The sequence below is a fragment of the Sinocyclocheilus grahami genome, unplaced genomic scaffold, assembly GCF_001515645.1.
Source record: "Sinocyclocheilus grahami isolate Dianchi unplaced genomic scaffold, SAMN03320097.WGS_v1.1 scaffold409.1, whole genome shotgun sequence".
NCBI classification, from domain to species: domain Eukaryota; kingdom Metazoa; phylum Chordata; class Actinopteri; order Cypriniformes; family Cyprinidae; genus Sinocyclocheilus; species Sinocyclocheilus grahami.
Window position 1 is genome coordinate 1,060,657 of NW_015505588.1, and position 16,774 is coordinate 1,077,430.

The 16,774-nt window shown below is 37.0% G+C and overlaps 1 protein-coding gene across 1 annotated transcript in view; it reads right to left on the reverse strand.

The window, feature by feature from the left end:
* The window catches only part of LOC107550857 (phospholipid-transporting ATPase IA-like), a 188,012-nt gene that overhangs the window by 4,090 nt on the left and 167,148 nt on the right, over positions 1-16,774 (reverse strand). Inside the window, exons 26-29 of the mRNA XM_016232260.1 lie at positions 15,797-15,904; positions 2,646-2,734; positions 1,351-1,443; positions 996-1,087 (exon numbers count right to left, since the gene is read on the reverse strand). Coding sequence (XP_016087746.1) covers positions 996-1,087; positions 1,351-1,443; positions 2,646-2,734; positions 15,797-15,904 — 382 coding nt within the window. The remainder of the gene's footprint in view (positions 1-995; positions 1,088-1,350; positions 1,444-2,645; positions 2,735-15,796; positions 15,905-16,774) is intronic.

Here is a 16,774-nt window from a genome sequence, read left to right on the forward strand (position 1 = left end):
ATGGTTCTCAACTGGTTATGCTTCAAGAGCCAGATTTTACAGTTTTTACAAACGTATAAAAGAAAAATGACGACAAAAGAAAAATTGTTAAAAAATATATATTATAAATAAAAAATAAATTTCTAAACAAAAATTCTGTGATTATTTAATAAAATACATTTAATAAATTATGTAAATTTTTTTTAAATGAATGGGAATTTTAAATAGTTTATAATGTTTTTATGAAATTGTATAATTTTATAATAATTTTTTTATAAATATTTTATATTAATAATATATATAAAATAGATTTTTCTATCCTTACTTAGCTGCATTTTGCATTTGTTTTCAGCAACCTCAATCAGACTTGTAGCTCACCAGTTGAAAACCACTGAAAGGAAGCACATGAAAACTGGAAGTGTAGTATAACAGCATATCCAGGAAGGAAATGTTAGTAATTTGCTAAGACTGTGTGTGCGTGTGTGTGAACTCTGTGACTGTACATATTACGACCTCATGAATGAGCTTTAACAAGTCAATTTTGGACTGCAATATCCTCAACAAAATTCTCCAGATTTAACGCGGAAGGCCAAGTTATTCCCTGATAAAACATGAGATTTGAGTTCCCGTGCCCAAAAAACAGCTGCCTGAAAAAGAACCCTATGACCGGTGCCATCTCAGTCTAACTTGAGCTTTGTTAATGCAGCTGTTGCTTTCGAGTGATATTATGACTACATTAGTTACTATCTGCAGCTGTCAAGAACAACCATCCTCACCTAATTTTCATGGGTTTTTGTTCAGATTTGTACATCTGTGAGTGTCTGCATTTGCACATCCATAAGCCCTTGCGTGTGAGAGTGAACCTGCATTTTGATGCTACAGATGGGGATGGTAGGGTGTGTGTGCATCAGTGATTCTGCATGAGTCTGTCTGTGATGTCTGCACTGTGGAGAACATGTAGGTGTGTCTGCGTCTGTGTGCCTGTGAGTGGCGAAGCTCGTGTGTCGCTGACGTACGGAGTAGATTCTGCTGCATGGAGTCGGACCGGTACAGACTGACGGTGCTCTTCTTAAAGACGTTCTTCAGGAGCTGGGCTCTCTCGGTCAAACTACAGGGAAGGACACAAAGAGGAACAGTACTGAGACACAGACAAAAATGGACGTCTCTTTTCTCTTCCCGCAGAAGAGCGATCAAATTAAAGACAAACTTCCTGCTGGACAGATGTGTCTCCAGTGAGAGGTTGAGGAGACAGAATGAGACCGGAGCCGGGAGAGCAGCCAGTAGGATCATTTACACTTGGAGGTGAATCCTGCTGATCCGCTGTTTTTGCTTGTTCTGTTTTATTATGAATTCACGAGGAACGGCCCTCACCTCTTTCCATGCACCACAGCTCCTGGATCTTTCGACAGTGCCTCCAACTCCTGTACCTCATCAACCAGGGTCTTAAAGCACACCCTTTTCATACTGAAACACAGGGGGTAAAAAACAAAAAAGTCAAAACTATGAAAAAAAGCCCTCAAGGTGGAAAAAATGCATATAAGAATGCATGTAATGTCAGACTATCACAATCACTGCCAATACGTGCCACAAATGTTTGTTTAATAAAATGTGATAAATACATACAAAAGCTGGATTTTTAGAAGTTACAGCTTACAGTAATAAGTGTTTGTTACACAAAAGTAAACAAAAAGACTGTTACAAATTATATTTAAAATAATAATAATAAATATGTATTTTTCCAAAACAAAATTAAATATTTAATACAAAGTAATTAATATATTTGTTCTTTATTATGATTATTATAATTTATAATTAAGTAATAATTATTATTGTTTTATTATTAGTTTTCATTAAAAAATAATTATAAAAAATATTTTCATTTATTCTGAAGTCTGTGCCCTAAAAGTAAAAAAACAAAAACTAAAAAATATTATAATAAACAAATAAACAAATGTTTATTTAATAAAACGTGACAAATAAATACAAAAGCTGTTACAGCTTTAATTTCTTTAAATAAAATGATATTTTATGCATATTTTATGATCTTTCTTTTAGCAAGATGAGAATATAAGGAGATTTGTTAATGTTTAATGTTCTATGTTGCTATTTAAGTTTCTGTCACTTTGGTATCAAGCGTGTGCTTTGGTAATAATGACATGCTAAAAATAATTTATGCTGATTTAATTAAAAAAGCAACTATAATGGGAGAACTGGATGTAATCAGTACCATCTCCAAACTGCCAAAATCTAACATCATATGTGTAAAGAAAAGTTCGATTTAACTTGCTATGTTATTGTAACACTTTGACTGAACTTCATTTAATCATGGACAGTGGTTCCACATGATGGAAACATGTTATTTAATACTTACGATGAACTAAAGTGAACTGAGTAAACAACTAAAATTAGACATGTCCAAATAACTTGATTCGTTTGTATCCAAATAATTTGTTTAAATTGTGTGGAGCCACTCTCCATGATTTAATCATGTCCAGCCAAAAATAGATTTTTTGAGTGTAGCAAGCAATTTAAATTATATGTCAATATTTTTAAACTATTTTTTATACTCTTTTTAAACAAATGGTATACACGACACAAACCTCTGGTGACCACAGAGAAAGACAAGTTCAAGGTTTAATGGCTGGTACTGAAAAATCTCAACTTACACTTTGTAGGCCACATCAAACACCAGAGAGGTGATAGGAATGAAGATCAGACCCATCCAGAAGACTCCTGAACTGAACATCATGTCCGCCTGGAAAACAGACACACACAGACACAGACACAGGCACAGGCACACACACACACACACACACACACACAGACAGACAGACAGACAGACACAGAGATCAGACAGAGTACCAAAGAGAATCTGCGACTGATTTCCAAACTTAACCAAACCATTTAGCTGGACTCTCACAACATCAGTACTACAAAGAGCTTAGCTTTCAATCACCAATCTGACCAAAACTTAAAAGATGTAATCTAGTTAAGGGGGTAGGGCTGTGTATCACCAGCAAAGTCACGATACATGACTGCACTGAATTTCACCTCAGCAGAATTTAGAAAAACAGCTGTTTATTAAACACTGCTTAACGCGCTGTCTTCACTGTATCTAACATGCACACGCTCAAGGCCGATTTATGGCTGATTTCTACTCAAGCGTCAGCAAGTTCGCTTTGAGTGCACGCGACGTCGTTTCGCGTGACATTTTTTTTAAGTTTCCGTGCAGCTCTGCTTCCGAAGATGCACGAGTTCAAAGCGACTCTAGCCGAACATGCACGTCTGTGCCAGCATTTGTGTGAAACAAGCAGTTTGATGTTAAGTTCAGTCACACACACAGATCACGCTGCGGCCGAACTCAGACATTCAGGAACAAACTTTTCAGCGCTGCCCCGCAGTTTGATCAACTAAATAGCTTAATCGCTCAAGAGCTACTTTATCTTTCTCAACAAGGAGCTGGTAGCGGGGGGCTGGAATGTGTCTCATCCTGGTACATTTTAAATGTGTATGTGTGACAGATGAGAAGCCAGACAGACAAGAAGAGGTGAAATGAGAGACAGATGAGAGAGGCAGTCGGCTAGAGTACGGATCCCAACTGTTAACTGCTAATGGTACTTCCCAGATCACCTCTTCTAAAACCCTGATCCCAAATGATGACCCTTGACCTATCAGAATGCCTGATTTATATGATACGTGGGGTAAGATGTCACCATATTTATAAAAAACAAAACAAAAAAAAGGGTCTATCATTACACAGCTGTCTGTGCATGTCAGAAACAAACACACAAAAAGGACAAAGATAGACAGACAGATCAGCATCAGGCATTTTAGCCTAATTAAAGTAAAATAAAAAATAACAAGTGAGTGAGTGAGTGAAGTGACGTGTGGCCAAGTATGGTGACCCATACTCGGAATTAGTGCTCTAAAAGGACAAAGATAGACAGACAGATCAGCATCAGGCATTTTAGCCTAATTAAAGTAAAATAAAAAATAACAAGCACACTCTCCCCCATGGGTTTGAAAATATGAAATGCATATGGAAAGTAAAGGAATACTAGCCACTGCAATCACTCCATAGACACCAACCCAAATAGTTAAAAGTGCCTTAAAGTAAAAAAGTTATTTTTCTGCCAAACTACTTCAACTTGGGCTGAGATTAAGAAAAGGCTGTGATGGCCATTATTTGCGTCATATTTTAAAATGGATGAAGTCATATGAGTCCGACTCTCTAACCATTAGGCCACGACTCCTCCAAAAAAAGCCCGAGAGGGTCAGCACACCCGCGTCCGGCCGCAGGAAACTCTCCACGAAGCGCGGCATGATGAGCTGCTCCCAACAAGCACACTCTCCCCCATGGGTTTGAAAATATGAAATGCATATGGAAAGTAAAGGAATACTAGCCACTGCAATCACTCCATAGACACCAACCCAAATAGTTAAAAGTGCCTTAAAGTAAAAAAGTTATTTTTCTGCCAAACTACTTCAACTTGGGCTGAGATTAAGAAAAGGCTGTGATGGCCATTATTTGCGTCATATTTTAAAATGGATGAAGTCAGGTATGCATAAACAGCACTATCTGTTATCACAGTCAAGATTACTGGATGTTACCACCAATCATTCTTAGAAAGCGCTGCATGGTACCAAGTGCAAAACTCAGACACATAAGTCTTCATTAATTTAATGAATCAGTTCATAACTGTAGTAGTTCATAAATTTCTTGCAATTCCAAATTGGAACAGAATAAACTCGTTATCTCAAAAATTTCCACAACCAAATCAGACGATTCCTAAATGAGAGCCAAAGCAAGGCCAGTATCAGAACATCCATCTGCCAAAATACACTCATTAATTAAATAAACAAGCAGCGAACAGATTCATCTGTCTTGAACTGGGTGATACTCTGGCAATCAGAGACAATCTCTCAGATAATTATAACAGTTTGTCCTTTCAATGTAAAATATCTTAATCATAACAGGCACATCCAAAGTGAAGAGTGCAAAAGTGAGGAAGCGAGGTAAAATAAAGGGTACTCTGTGGTTCCACAGGGTCTGATTCACAAAATGGAATAATCTAGCGTGGGCTAGTGGGGTGTGAGATGCAGTCGTCTGCGCTTATCCTGTTTGCTTTGGCCCAGCTGCATTGAAAATACCTGTCATTAAATGTCAAAGAGCACCGATCCACCCCCTTGCAATGCCATTCAACATACATGCTTGCGCCACTTGTCTAAACTCGGCACTCCGAGACAAATCAACTTCCTGTAATCGAAACCAGTAAAGGCCCCAGCACAAAGCCGAGAGGCACACCTGCCTGCAGGGATCTACCAAAGGTTTCAGGTGTTCCCAAATTAGCTAATCTACTCACCATTAAAGGAAAACAGACTTTGATGTCTAACAAAACATCAGGGAGGCAGGAAATCCCAAATGACTGGAAATCAAAATGGAAATCAAAAACCCACCCTACTAATGTCATCTTTGACCCTGAATGAAACAAGTGTTCTGTATTGCCAAGTGGAATTAGAGAAAATTGTACATTGGTGAAAAGATATTCATGGTGTGCTGGAATTCGACAGTCCCAGAGGTAACATGTAATTTTCTTTTTGATAATGGCAGTTTAACCATTTTCATTGGGGGCCAATGTATTAAACAATCAGACAGGACCAGAGGGGCTCAAAGACATTAAGTATGAATAAAACTAGTGGTGGGAATGTTAAATTGGAGTCAATAACTAAAAAAGTACAACGTCAAACTTCATTAATATTTTCCTGCCAAGTTGTATGTTATAAATACTCTTAAAAAATAAATAAACGGGTTACTTTGCTATGAACTCTACAATTAAAATTATAAAGTGAACATACAAACGGTTTTAAACACTATGTTTTTTCTAACATTTCTATGGATAGTTCTGGTAAAAACACAAATCTAGTTGGCTTTTGAAAGCATGCAGGCCATAGGTGTATTTTTACAGCAGAATAATAAACCACTATGGCCTCATCTCGGCTGGAAACCAAGGGTGTCCACATCCACTGTTTAGACAGGACATCGACTCCCTCTGTCTCTGCTGGACACATTCTCCAACAAATATACACACACATTATGCAACTTTCCTGCTGGAAAAACCCAGGTAAGCTAGTAGCCAGTCACCATGTTCCACAAACCAGCTTAAACTGGTAGGACTTTGGATTTGTTTATGGCCCTAGACGGTATACCAATGGTCTACAAACACAATTAACAGCTAAAGCTGATTTTTCTAGTTGGACGCCTCTCTCAGCCTTAAAAGCATTATGCATGCAAAATATTAAGTATGCAAATACTTAGAAAGGTAATTGTGCAAAGATATGCACACCTACTGTACACAAAGCATCCCATCCTTTGTCATAAGCAATCAAAGCACTGAATGTGCTCTCCAGAGCTGGCATATGTGTGGTTTGAAGGGCTCTTCACTAAAGTTACCACTGAATAGGGGGTTAGACGATAACATTACCCTATTGGATTTGGCCACATTGTACGTGCAACTTGGACAAAAGCTGATGCTAAATGGAAATCTGACAAAACAAACTCTATATAAGCACACACTGTAAACTACAATAAATTGACATATACACAAACCTTCATGCACAAACCGTAATTAATCAAAATTACTACGTTGCTCTGTCAGAAGCACACACTAACGGACCATTTTAAATCTTCAGTCAGGTCTTTCAAAACCTGAAAGCAAACGTTGACAGATTCTATTAGCGCTTAAACCAGGCAAACTGAGTCTGAGTGTTTATCATTCAATCCCACGTGGTAACTTCCTCTGGTGATTGACAGGATGGATTAACTATGCCTGGGTGCACTAATCAGCGGTGCTGTGAAACAGCAGAGTTTGGCTGCTCATGCCTGCCAGTGCTAATGTTGGCCCAAGAATGTTAATACCATCCATTGTGATGGTAAATATGAGATGAGAACAATTCAGACATGGTCATTCACCCTCGGCCTGGCCCTTTGGCTTTAGGAAAACAGCAGAGCTCATGCCTGCCAGTGCTAATGTTGGCCCAAGAATGTTAATACCATCCATTGTGATGGTAAATATGAGAATATGAGATTTCAGACATGGTCATTCACCCTCGGCCTGGCCCTTTGGCTTTAGGAACTACATACTAACGCCTGAGCCAAGCCGACTTTATCCACGTTCACACACACACACACACACACACACACACAAAGTCATGTGCAAGAAGAATAATGTTTTTGCCTTTTCTCCCAAAAACGAAATATTCCACTTGCAATTAATTCAAATATGCTTTTATTATAAGCCAAGCCAGTCACTCAAAAAGTCGAATGTCAACTTGTGTATATAAACAACCTCATTGTAAACGCTCTATCAAAGTTCCTCTAGTCAGTTTGTGGTTTGAATGTGTAGAGCATAAAGATTCAAAGTCCCAGTGGACCAGATACAGCTGGAGTCCCATCTAATGCCTGTTGTTTTTGAAAGAGAGAGAAAAATAGAAGGAGGAAAAAAAGCAAGAGAGACATCTAATTCAAACAGGGCTTGCAAAAACAGCAATTCTCAGTTTGTCTCAAGGCATGGGGAATGGAGGTATTCACAAGGCCTTCGAGTGTCCAGTATGGAAAACACACACTCTAACATCCCATCATCCCCGTGTTCCACTCTCAGCATGGAACATCTCCATGGACTGAGGGAAATTTAGGAAAGACTATCTGAAAACACAAAGAACTTAAATAAACGAACGTTGGCATAAATTCTGAATGTGTAGAAAATTAGTCACTCAGTTGGAGGAATAACACATTATTCAGAGCACATCACACACTAATGTACTGGAAAATATTACTTTAAAACATTCCAAACTTCATCTTCATCTCTTATACTGTGAGGAACATAGGCTACTCAGGTTTTACTGATTTCTGGAGTTATAAGTCAAATCTCCATGACTAGTAAGACAAATAACTTTAGTATTCAAAGTGCCACAAATAGTGAAACTTTCAAAGAAACATCCCACACATTCTTTATAGAGTGGGGTCCAAAAATTGAAAATCTGGAATTCAAAATCAGATAATAAATAGCAACTTCCAGGACATATTAGGAATCATTTTTTACATTTCTAGGTCACTAATCAAATAAGCAAATCTGTGGCATTGATCATGTGAACTCCTATGATCAGATGGTCAGATGTGCTTGCTCCCATTGAGCACAAGGTGCTATTTGGATCATTCCAATTTATGTTACAGAACATGATCATCAGGTTTTACACAAACTTGTGGAAATCGTGCAGCTCAAGTGCTGCTGCCAATAAAGCAAAATAGGTATAAACCAAATACTGACATTCTGAAGTTCATGTTTTTTCACTTAAAATTTTTACTCTGATGTTAACTGCTAATATAATTTGAAATGAAAATGCAATTAGATTATCACTTTTAGAATAAAAATAATTGCATTTGGAATTGTTTTTTTTATTATATTCTAATATATGTTGTAAATATAATTAAAATGGTAGCTTTTCAACAGATTTTAAGCAGCACTGTACACATTACAATATAATGAACTAAGATATTTGACTAAGATGTCGGACAGGAATTGCCTGACAGGTTCGGTTAAAAAAAAAATTGAAATAGAGCAGATCACACACACACAGTTTCCAGTATGCAGTGTTACAAAAGCAGCAGGCTGTAGTTTTATCTGCTCTAAAAGTGAAATCTTGTACATCAAAGAGAGTGGAACAAGATGAATGGTCTGTCTCACACAGATACCAGGTGCACTTGAATAAAACAGACCTGTCTGCTGCATTCAATGGAAGAATGGAGAGGAATGCACTACAGAACACTTTCAATGCGGCTACAGCTAACCGTTACATCACGCCTCTGACATCTAAAGATCTTCTTTGCATCGCTGCAGTGCTCGTTTTATCCGCTGTGACTTTCTTTAGAGTGTTATCTAAATTCTACATGCCTTTGGATGCAATATGTGATGTGTGTCTGTTCATAGGTGCATTCATGACATGACTGGCTGAATGCATGTGTGTGTGAATGTGCATGACTTTAAACAGGTGTGTGAGATGAGGAGGGCTTTGTAATGGCAGGGGAGGGGATAGTTGTGTAATCAGCAGGCTCTTGATGTCGAGCACAGTATCTCAAGTTGCCTTGAGTGTGACAAGACTGTCTGAACTAGTGCGGTAGACGACTAGATCAAAAGTATATGGTTAACATTCATTATTTGACAGTGCATAGCAACTCAACATTACTAATTGAGTAGTTGTTTTAAAAAAGTAGCTGACTAGTCAATGAGTCAATGTTTAGCTTATGTAAATTACAACAGAGTGAATCCGGCACACGTGAGATGACGCCAACGATGTCATGAATGGTGCAAAAAAACAGACGTTCTCATGGTTTCTGTCAGCCTCTGGGCAGCCCTTGGTTCATTCAAGAGGTTTTTAGAGCAGTTCAGACCATCTCAAAGGTCTGTGCTTTTATTCTTTATTAACTTTATAAACTTAAGGTTCACTGTTTCACATTTGTGTGACACTACATTAAAATTTTTTACTGTCACAGGTTACCATATAAAACTACACCACACAGCTACACGAGGATGTGAAAGAAAATCTTTTTGGAATGCAATTATGTAATTCACAACTAGTTGACACAGGCCCTAAAACTAAAGCAATCAACTAGTAGTTGTTTCTGAAAATTGTTCACCGTTTGCGTAAAAACTTGCATATTTAACACATTTCTCAATACTCCAAACCATTTGGCAATACAATTTTACAGACAAATAATGGACTTCATAGTTTAAGTTCCTTTACTCAACTTTCTAAAGAACTAAACACCTTCAATCAGCAGGGATACATTTAGTTAATCAAAAGTGACAGTAGAGACATATATAATGTAACAAAATAATTATTATTTCAAATAAATACTGTTCTTTTTAACTTTCTATTCATCAAAAAATCCTGAAAAAAATTTAAAAATACAAAAAAATCTTAAAAAAAAAAAATTAACTGGGCAAAATATTGAGCAGCACAACCGCTAATAATAAGAAATGTTTCTTTAGCACCAAATCAGCATATTAGAATGATTTCTGAAGGATCATGTGACACTAGGGATGCTCCGATCAGGATTTTTGCAGCCGATACCGAGTACCGATTTCTTGTCATGGTGATCGGCCGATAACGATTCTGATGCTTCAAGCCAGAGATGGGCACTCGAGTTAGTGACTAGAGCTCGAGTCACATTTTTATAGACTTCAGACTTGACTCAGACTCTACCTGAAATGACTCCAGACTTGACTCGAAAATTTTAAAAGCAAATCGAGTCTTTTATCCTTAAATACTTATATAACTGATATTCAAAAGGCGAACCGCATCTGCACCCCGGCATCCATCCGAACAGTGAGCCGTAACACAGCACCATTTTAAGTGAACAGTGCGTCAAAACAGCGGAGCGGATCACACAACACGCGTTCAGGGTCGTTTATGGTAAATATCTTTCAGCGCTATATCTTCTAGTATTTTTATCAAAAGCCAAATGCTTTTTCTGTCACATGGCCTCACATGTATCTAAACGTAAAACTAAAAATGCAATACATGAAAATTTTATTTTTTTTCAGACTTCTGCTTGGAAGAAAATATAGAGGCCTCGCCTTGGAACTTTAATTTAATACCCCTGACTTATATAATAAAGAAATATTTTATTTGGATGGTTTTGGAATGTGTCACATATTTCCTTGTGCGTCATGGTAGATCGGACTCTTATTCTAGAATTTCATTACAGAAAAACTGTTTTGAACATGGGAATGGATTAAAACATAGCCTATAAATAACAGGCTGGATGTACAATAACCTGACATCTTAACACCACTTTTTACTTTTTACAAAGCAGATCACAGAATATATATTTTGTCTATAGCCTATAAAACAGCTTCGTAAATAGGAAGATTTCAATACATGAGGATTCTGAATGAGATTTTTTTTACCAAGCCATTAAATTACTTGAGACTCGACTCGGACTCGTGACCAAACACTGGAGACTTGACTCAGACTCCAAGTTAAAGATTTGTGAACATCTCTGCTTCAAGCTTTATATAACATATGTAATAATGTTATATAAATAATCACAAAAAATATTCCTTATACGGTGAACATTTTTATATGCCTTTAAAATGGGATTTATGCATAACATTATGTATATCAGGATACTTAATATAAGACAAAAATAAATACAAACAAAATGAAGCAGTCTGATGCAACCCACAAGGTTTATTTAAACATTATCCAATGTGGAGGACAAAATAAACATTAAATAAAATAAATAGAAGCATTTAAACTCCAACATGGAGAAGTCTGAGTCTGATGCAACCCACAAGGTTTATTTAAACATTATCCAATGTGGAGGACAAAATAAACATTAAATAAAAAATTTTTTTAACTCATAAAAGAACTAATTGGAGTAGTTTGATGCAACTCATTAGGTTTAATTTAACATTGTCCAATGTTAGATAGAGGACAAAATAAATAGAAACATTTAAACTCCAACATGGAGAAGTCTGAAGTAACATAAGGTTTAATATGGTCCAATATAAGACTGAAGAGTAAAAAAGAAATGGAAACATTTAAACTACTGAAAGAACAAAACAGTTCGGTCACGGTTATCCACAGGCGCTGAGGATAATCCGCGGGTCGGGTAATAAAAAAACGCATTCTGATTATTTGTGGGTGGGTCACAGGTGGATAAAATAAATCATAAATGATGCAAATATTAACAAAAAATTTTTTTTTTAATAATTTTTTTTTTTCATCAGGCAGACATTTCATTTGTGTGTGTGTGTCTTTGCCTGATCGGGAAGTTGCAGTGACAGAAACGGTGACATTCCAGATAAAGTTTGAAAGGAGTAAAGCCTGTGTTAATGCTATTGAGTAGGCTAATATGGCCAAATAAGATATTTTGTTATATAAATAAATGTTAATTTAAAAGCAGCCCACGATCAGCGTATTATTTTACCGTTATCCCTTACGGCTTCGACGAGGTTTTGTTCCGTCCTCTACGCTATGACAACTCACAAAAGATTATTTTAGCCAAGCAGCGCGGAGAGCTGCTTCAGAAACGTGCTGCGGCTGGCCGGTATAAATACAAGCACCGACTAGAGCGGCCGCGATCAGCTCTGGTGGTCTGCAGTGAGGCGCAGATCAGCTCTAACATCACTGAATCTGCTGTGAAAAATGAACCATCCATTCATCGTATCATCATGCCAAACATACACGACAAATTCATTTTTCATTGTTTCTCGAAATGTCATAGCATTTCCACACCGGCGATGACATGACTGCAGCGCCAAATCATTTATGTCCTAATGTACGTCGTCACACGTTGACGTCATCAAATTGCGATCGGTTCGTGAGATCAGCCAAGTTAGTGAGTACCGATCGAGTCATAAGATGTGATTATCGGCCGATACCGATCTCCGGCCGATCGATCGGAGCATCCCTATGTGACACTAAAGAATAGAGTAAGGCCTGCTGAAAATTCAGCTTTCCCATCACAGGAATAAGTTACAATTACATGTTTTTACTCAAATAAATAAAGCCCTGATGAGCATAAGAGACTTCTTTCAAAAACATTACAAAATCTTACCAAAGACTAACATGTTCATATGACTATTTTCATAGTACTCCAAGGCACTTCAAAAGAATACCTACCATGCTATTCTTCTGAAGTGCCTTGGAGTACCATGAAAATGTCAAAATAATGATGCATTGTGTGATATGTTAGAGTGACAATTCAACTAAATAGATTTAATGGTGTGGCATGTCTTTTAACTCTTTCCATCATAAGCGTTTTCCCCTTTCTCTGCCCTTCAGGCAGCTGTGGCAGCAGTCAGAGATCGGTGTGAGGTGGCCCAGAGTTCAGGTGTGTTCAGGTGCGCTCTTCGCTCAGGTGTTCCCCGTGCTCTGATGTAGTGCCGTTGCTATGGTTCCCCTCGGCATTGGGTTACCCTGGGTCTGATCTACTCTACTACCCTACATGTAGAGGGAAAGAGCTGATAAAAGAGCCCACTTGACTGGCCATTCAGGACGGGTGTGCAGGACACACACGAGAGGAAGAGGCTACTGTTACACAACGCCAGATGCTGGGATAAAAACCTTGGATGCTTTTGAGAGCATTTAGACAACGCCAACAATGTGTGCGAACTGAGCGTTCTCATATTGGTGTCCAGACATTACATAAATAAATAGCAACACAGCAAAAACACATGAACTTTTATTAAAACCATACCAAACTATTATAAACACAAGTATTCTCTCTGGATTCCAGGACTTCTGAACTCTCTGCTCACACAAGCAGGAGTAGATGTTTTTAAATCGCTCTTCTTCACAGGTGACACAAATAGGGCCTATTAGGCCCCATTAGGAGATTATGAGGTGAGAAAAGAGCAGAGACCTGTGGTGCCCCAAGGCCTCATGGAGGTGTAGAGTTTCCAGCCCACTGCTCACCCTAATGAACACACACAAACTCTTAATGCTCAGATTATGGCATAGATAGTGTAGAGCCCCAGGCGAGAAAAAGGGTGGTCTGTGCGTGTTTTATATCACTTGACACATCCAGGGATAAGGATGGGAAGGGTGTTTTTGTAGTTTAGTATAGTTTGAGGACAAATTTGATTTATAAAGCTAGTTAAAAAGTTAATTAATTAATTCCAAAATTATTAAGATTAAAATTTTTTTGTTCCTAAATGTCTTATGCTCTGCAAGGCTGAATTTATTTAATCAAAAACACTGAAAGACAGTAATTTGTGAAATATTATTACAATTTACAGTATAACACCGTGTCCTAACTACACGCGATGCCACGACACGCGATAAAGGCTATCTTTTCCATGTTAATCGAAGGTTTTGTCCTAACTAGCCGCGAAAAACGGTTTCTAATTCCGCGACGTCACGGCTGGAACAACAACATACAAAACATAAGACGGTGATAATCTCAGGTACTGATTGTGTGCTTTATTCAAAGTTAAACGTATTTAATGTGAGTTTGAATGCCATATTGCGTAGCATTTATAGCCATACTGAAAGCAACAACAGATAGTTTACCTCAGATCTTGAAAATAAATAAAAGCAAAGATGTACGTTAAAACGTGAACTCGCTGCGAACCAACAAGCGTATTCCATAACAAAGATGGTATCAGCGACTCAGTATGTACATTTAATAGTGTTACAAAGGTTTAATATTTATGAATTAGATTATAAATTATCCATTTCGTTGTGAGTGCAGAGCTCTTCCAGAGAGAGCCCGCCCACACACGCTTCTGATTGGCTGTGATATTTGATTGATCCTGTCGCGTCAAGTGTGGACACCCAAATTGCTTATCGCTGGAATCTTGTCACGTCGCATGTAGTTAGGACACCTAACAAGTGCAAGAGCCACTTTCTATTTAAATATGTTTGAAAATGTAATTTATTCCTGTGATGCAAAGCTGAATTTTCAGCATTACTCCAGTCTTCAGTGTTGTAGCGTCTGGACCAATCAAAAACACAATTTTTCATTTGATTTAACAAATCAGTTATTCATTAGATTAACAAATCGTCACTGGTTTTATGGCCCCAAAGGAATGTGAGTAGCGAAAATTACTACCTCTCCATAGGAAGAGACACAATGCACAGTAGAAATTGACTTTTCTACTAATTAATTAATAGGAAAACCTTTCTTTGAATGAACACACATATCCTACAGGTCATTGTGTATGTTGTCTTTGAGATTTTATACTGTTTTATGCAGGCTTATGATGGAACCACTCGTTCCTGTCATCTTACCTATATGTAATCCTACCATGTTTAGTTATAATTAATTATAACTAGTTATGATTAATTATTCATATTTCCCCATGAGCTGATGTCCAGCGCGTGTTGCGGGTTTTCATGTGTAGTTTGTGCATGATGACAAATGTGACCCTGGACCACAAAACCAGTCATAAGGGTAAATTTTGATCGAAATTGAGATTTATACGTTATATGAAAGCTAAACAAATAAGCTTTCCATTGATGTATGGTTTGTTAGGATAGGACAATATTTGGCCGAGATACAACTATTTGAAAATCTGGAATCTGAGGGTGCAAAAAAATCTAAATATTGAGAAAATCGCCTTGAAAGTTGTCCAAATGAAGTCCTTAGCAATGCATATTACTAATCAAAAATTACGTTTTAATATATTTACAGTAGGAAATTTACAAAATATCTTCATGGAACATGATCTTTACTTAATATCCTAATGATTTTAAATCAATAATTTTGACCCATACAATGTTTTTTTGGCTATTGCTACAAATATACCTGTGCTACTTATCAAATGTGGCAATACTCTTCAGATTTATGAATGTTTTTACTTTAGTTACTGTCGCTACTGTTACAGGTGATAGACACAAACAGAATGATCTTGACTCCTTTTGCACATTCATACAGTAGTTGAGCTGCTATTTTAAGCTGCTATGTGAATAAGACACTTTGAGGCACTGCAAGTAAATGTGGCTGTCAAAATCTCAAACACTGAGAGTGTGAATATAGACTAACATGCAGATTTAGTGCTCAAATTATCAATGTCGAAAACTGTTGTGCAGCTTATTATTTTGGTGTAAACCGTGATACTTTTTTTTTTTTTCAGGATTCTTTGATAGAAAGAAAGTTAAGATAGATAGAACATTTTTGTAACATTAGAAATGTCTCTGCTGTCACTTCTGATCAATTAAAAAAATTCTTAAAAAAAGGCAAAAAACAGTAGTGTAAATAAGCAAAACTTTGTTGTTACCCAAAACGTGTTTGTACTGTATGTCTTACCTCTCCTGACATATCCGGGGCCAGAGGAATCAGGGGCCATATTGAGGAGTAGATGCCAAAAAAGACTACCCACAATCCAATGCTGCCCCAGATGGCAATGTGGCTGAACTATAAGCCAGAAAAGATTAGAGAAAACACACAGTGAGTTGAGTAGAGACGTCATTCTGCTGATAATACTTGGCAGCCTGACACTCAAACAGCACAAAACCTCATCTGAAAGATGTAATATAATTTTAGACTAGTGACATTCATAACAACAACCCTTAACACACATGAATTTGACATGAACACATGCTAAATCACAAGTTTGCACATATGGGAGCATGTTACACCCATGTGTTTTTGTTTAATCACATGATCATCAAGCATTTGAGGCTTGAAATTTGCACAAGTGAAACATTGGAACCACATGTGAATGTTCCGAAACCACATGAACATCATGTGATTTTGTGAAAATTATACTTCCAAAATACAGTGCAGTGAAAAAGAGTGGATTTTTTTAAACGCATGTCAAATTTTACTATGGCATAAGTATATACAGTAGCATACATTCACACTAATAGTCAAATGTTTGGAATAATTAAGATTTTACAGTTTTTTAAAGAGGTTTCTTATGCTCACCAAGACTGCACTTATTTGATTAAAAATACAGTAATAGTGTGAAATATTACTACAGTTTAAAAGAACTGTTTCCTGTTTGAACATATTTTAAAATGTAATTTATTCCTGTGATGGCAAAATTTACTTTTAAATTATTACATTTTAAAATTCAAACTTCAAAGAGAAAACAGTTCTTTTAAATTTAAATAATATTTCACAATATTACTATTTTGACTGCACTTTGATTTAAAGGGGTCATATGATGCGATTTAAATTTTTCCTTTCTCTTTGGAGTGTTACAAGCTCTTGGTGCATAAAGAAGATCTGTAAAGTTGCAAAGACTAAAGTCTCAAATCCAAAGAGATATTCTTTATAAAA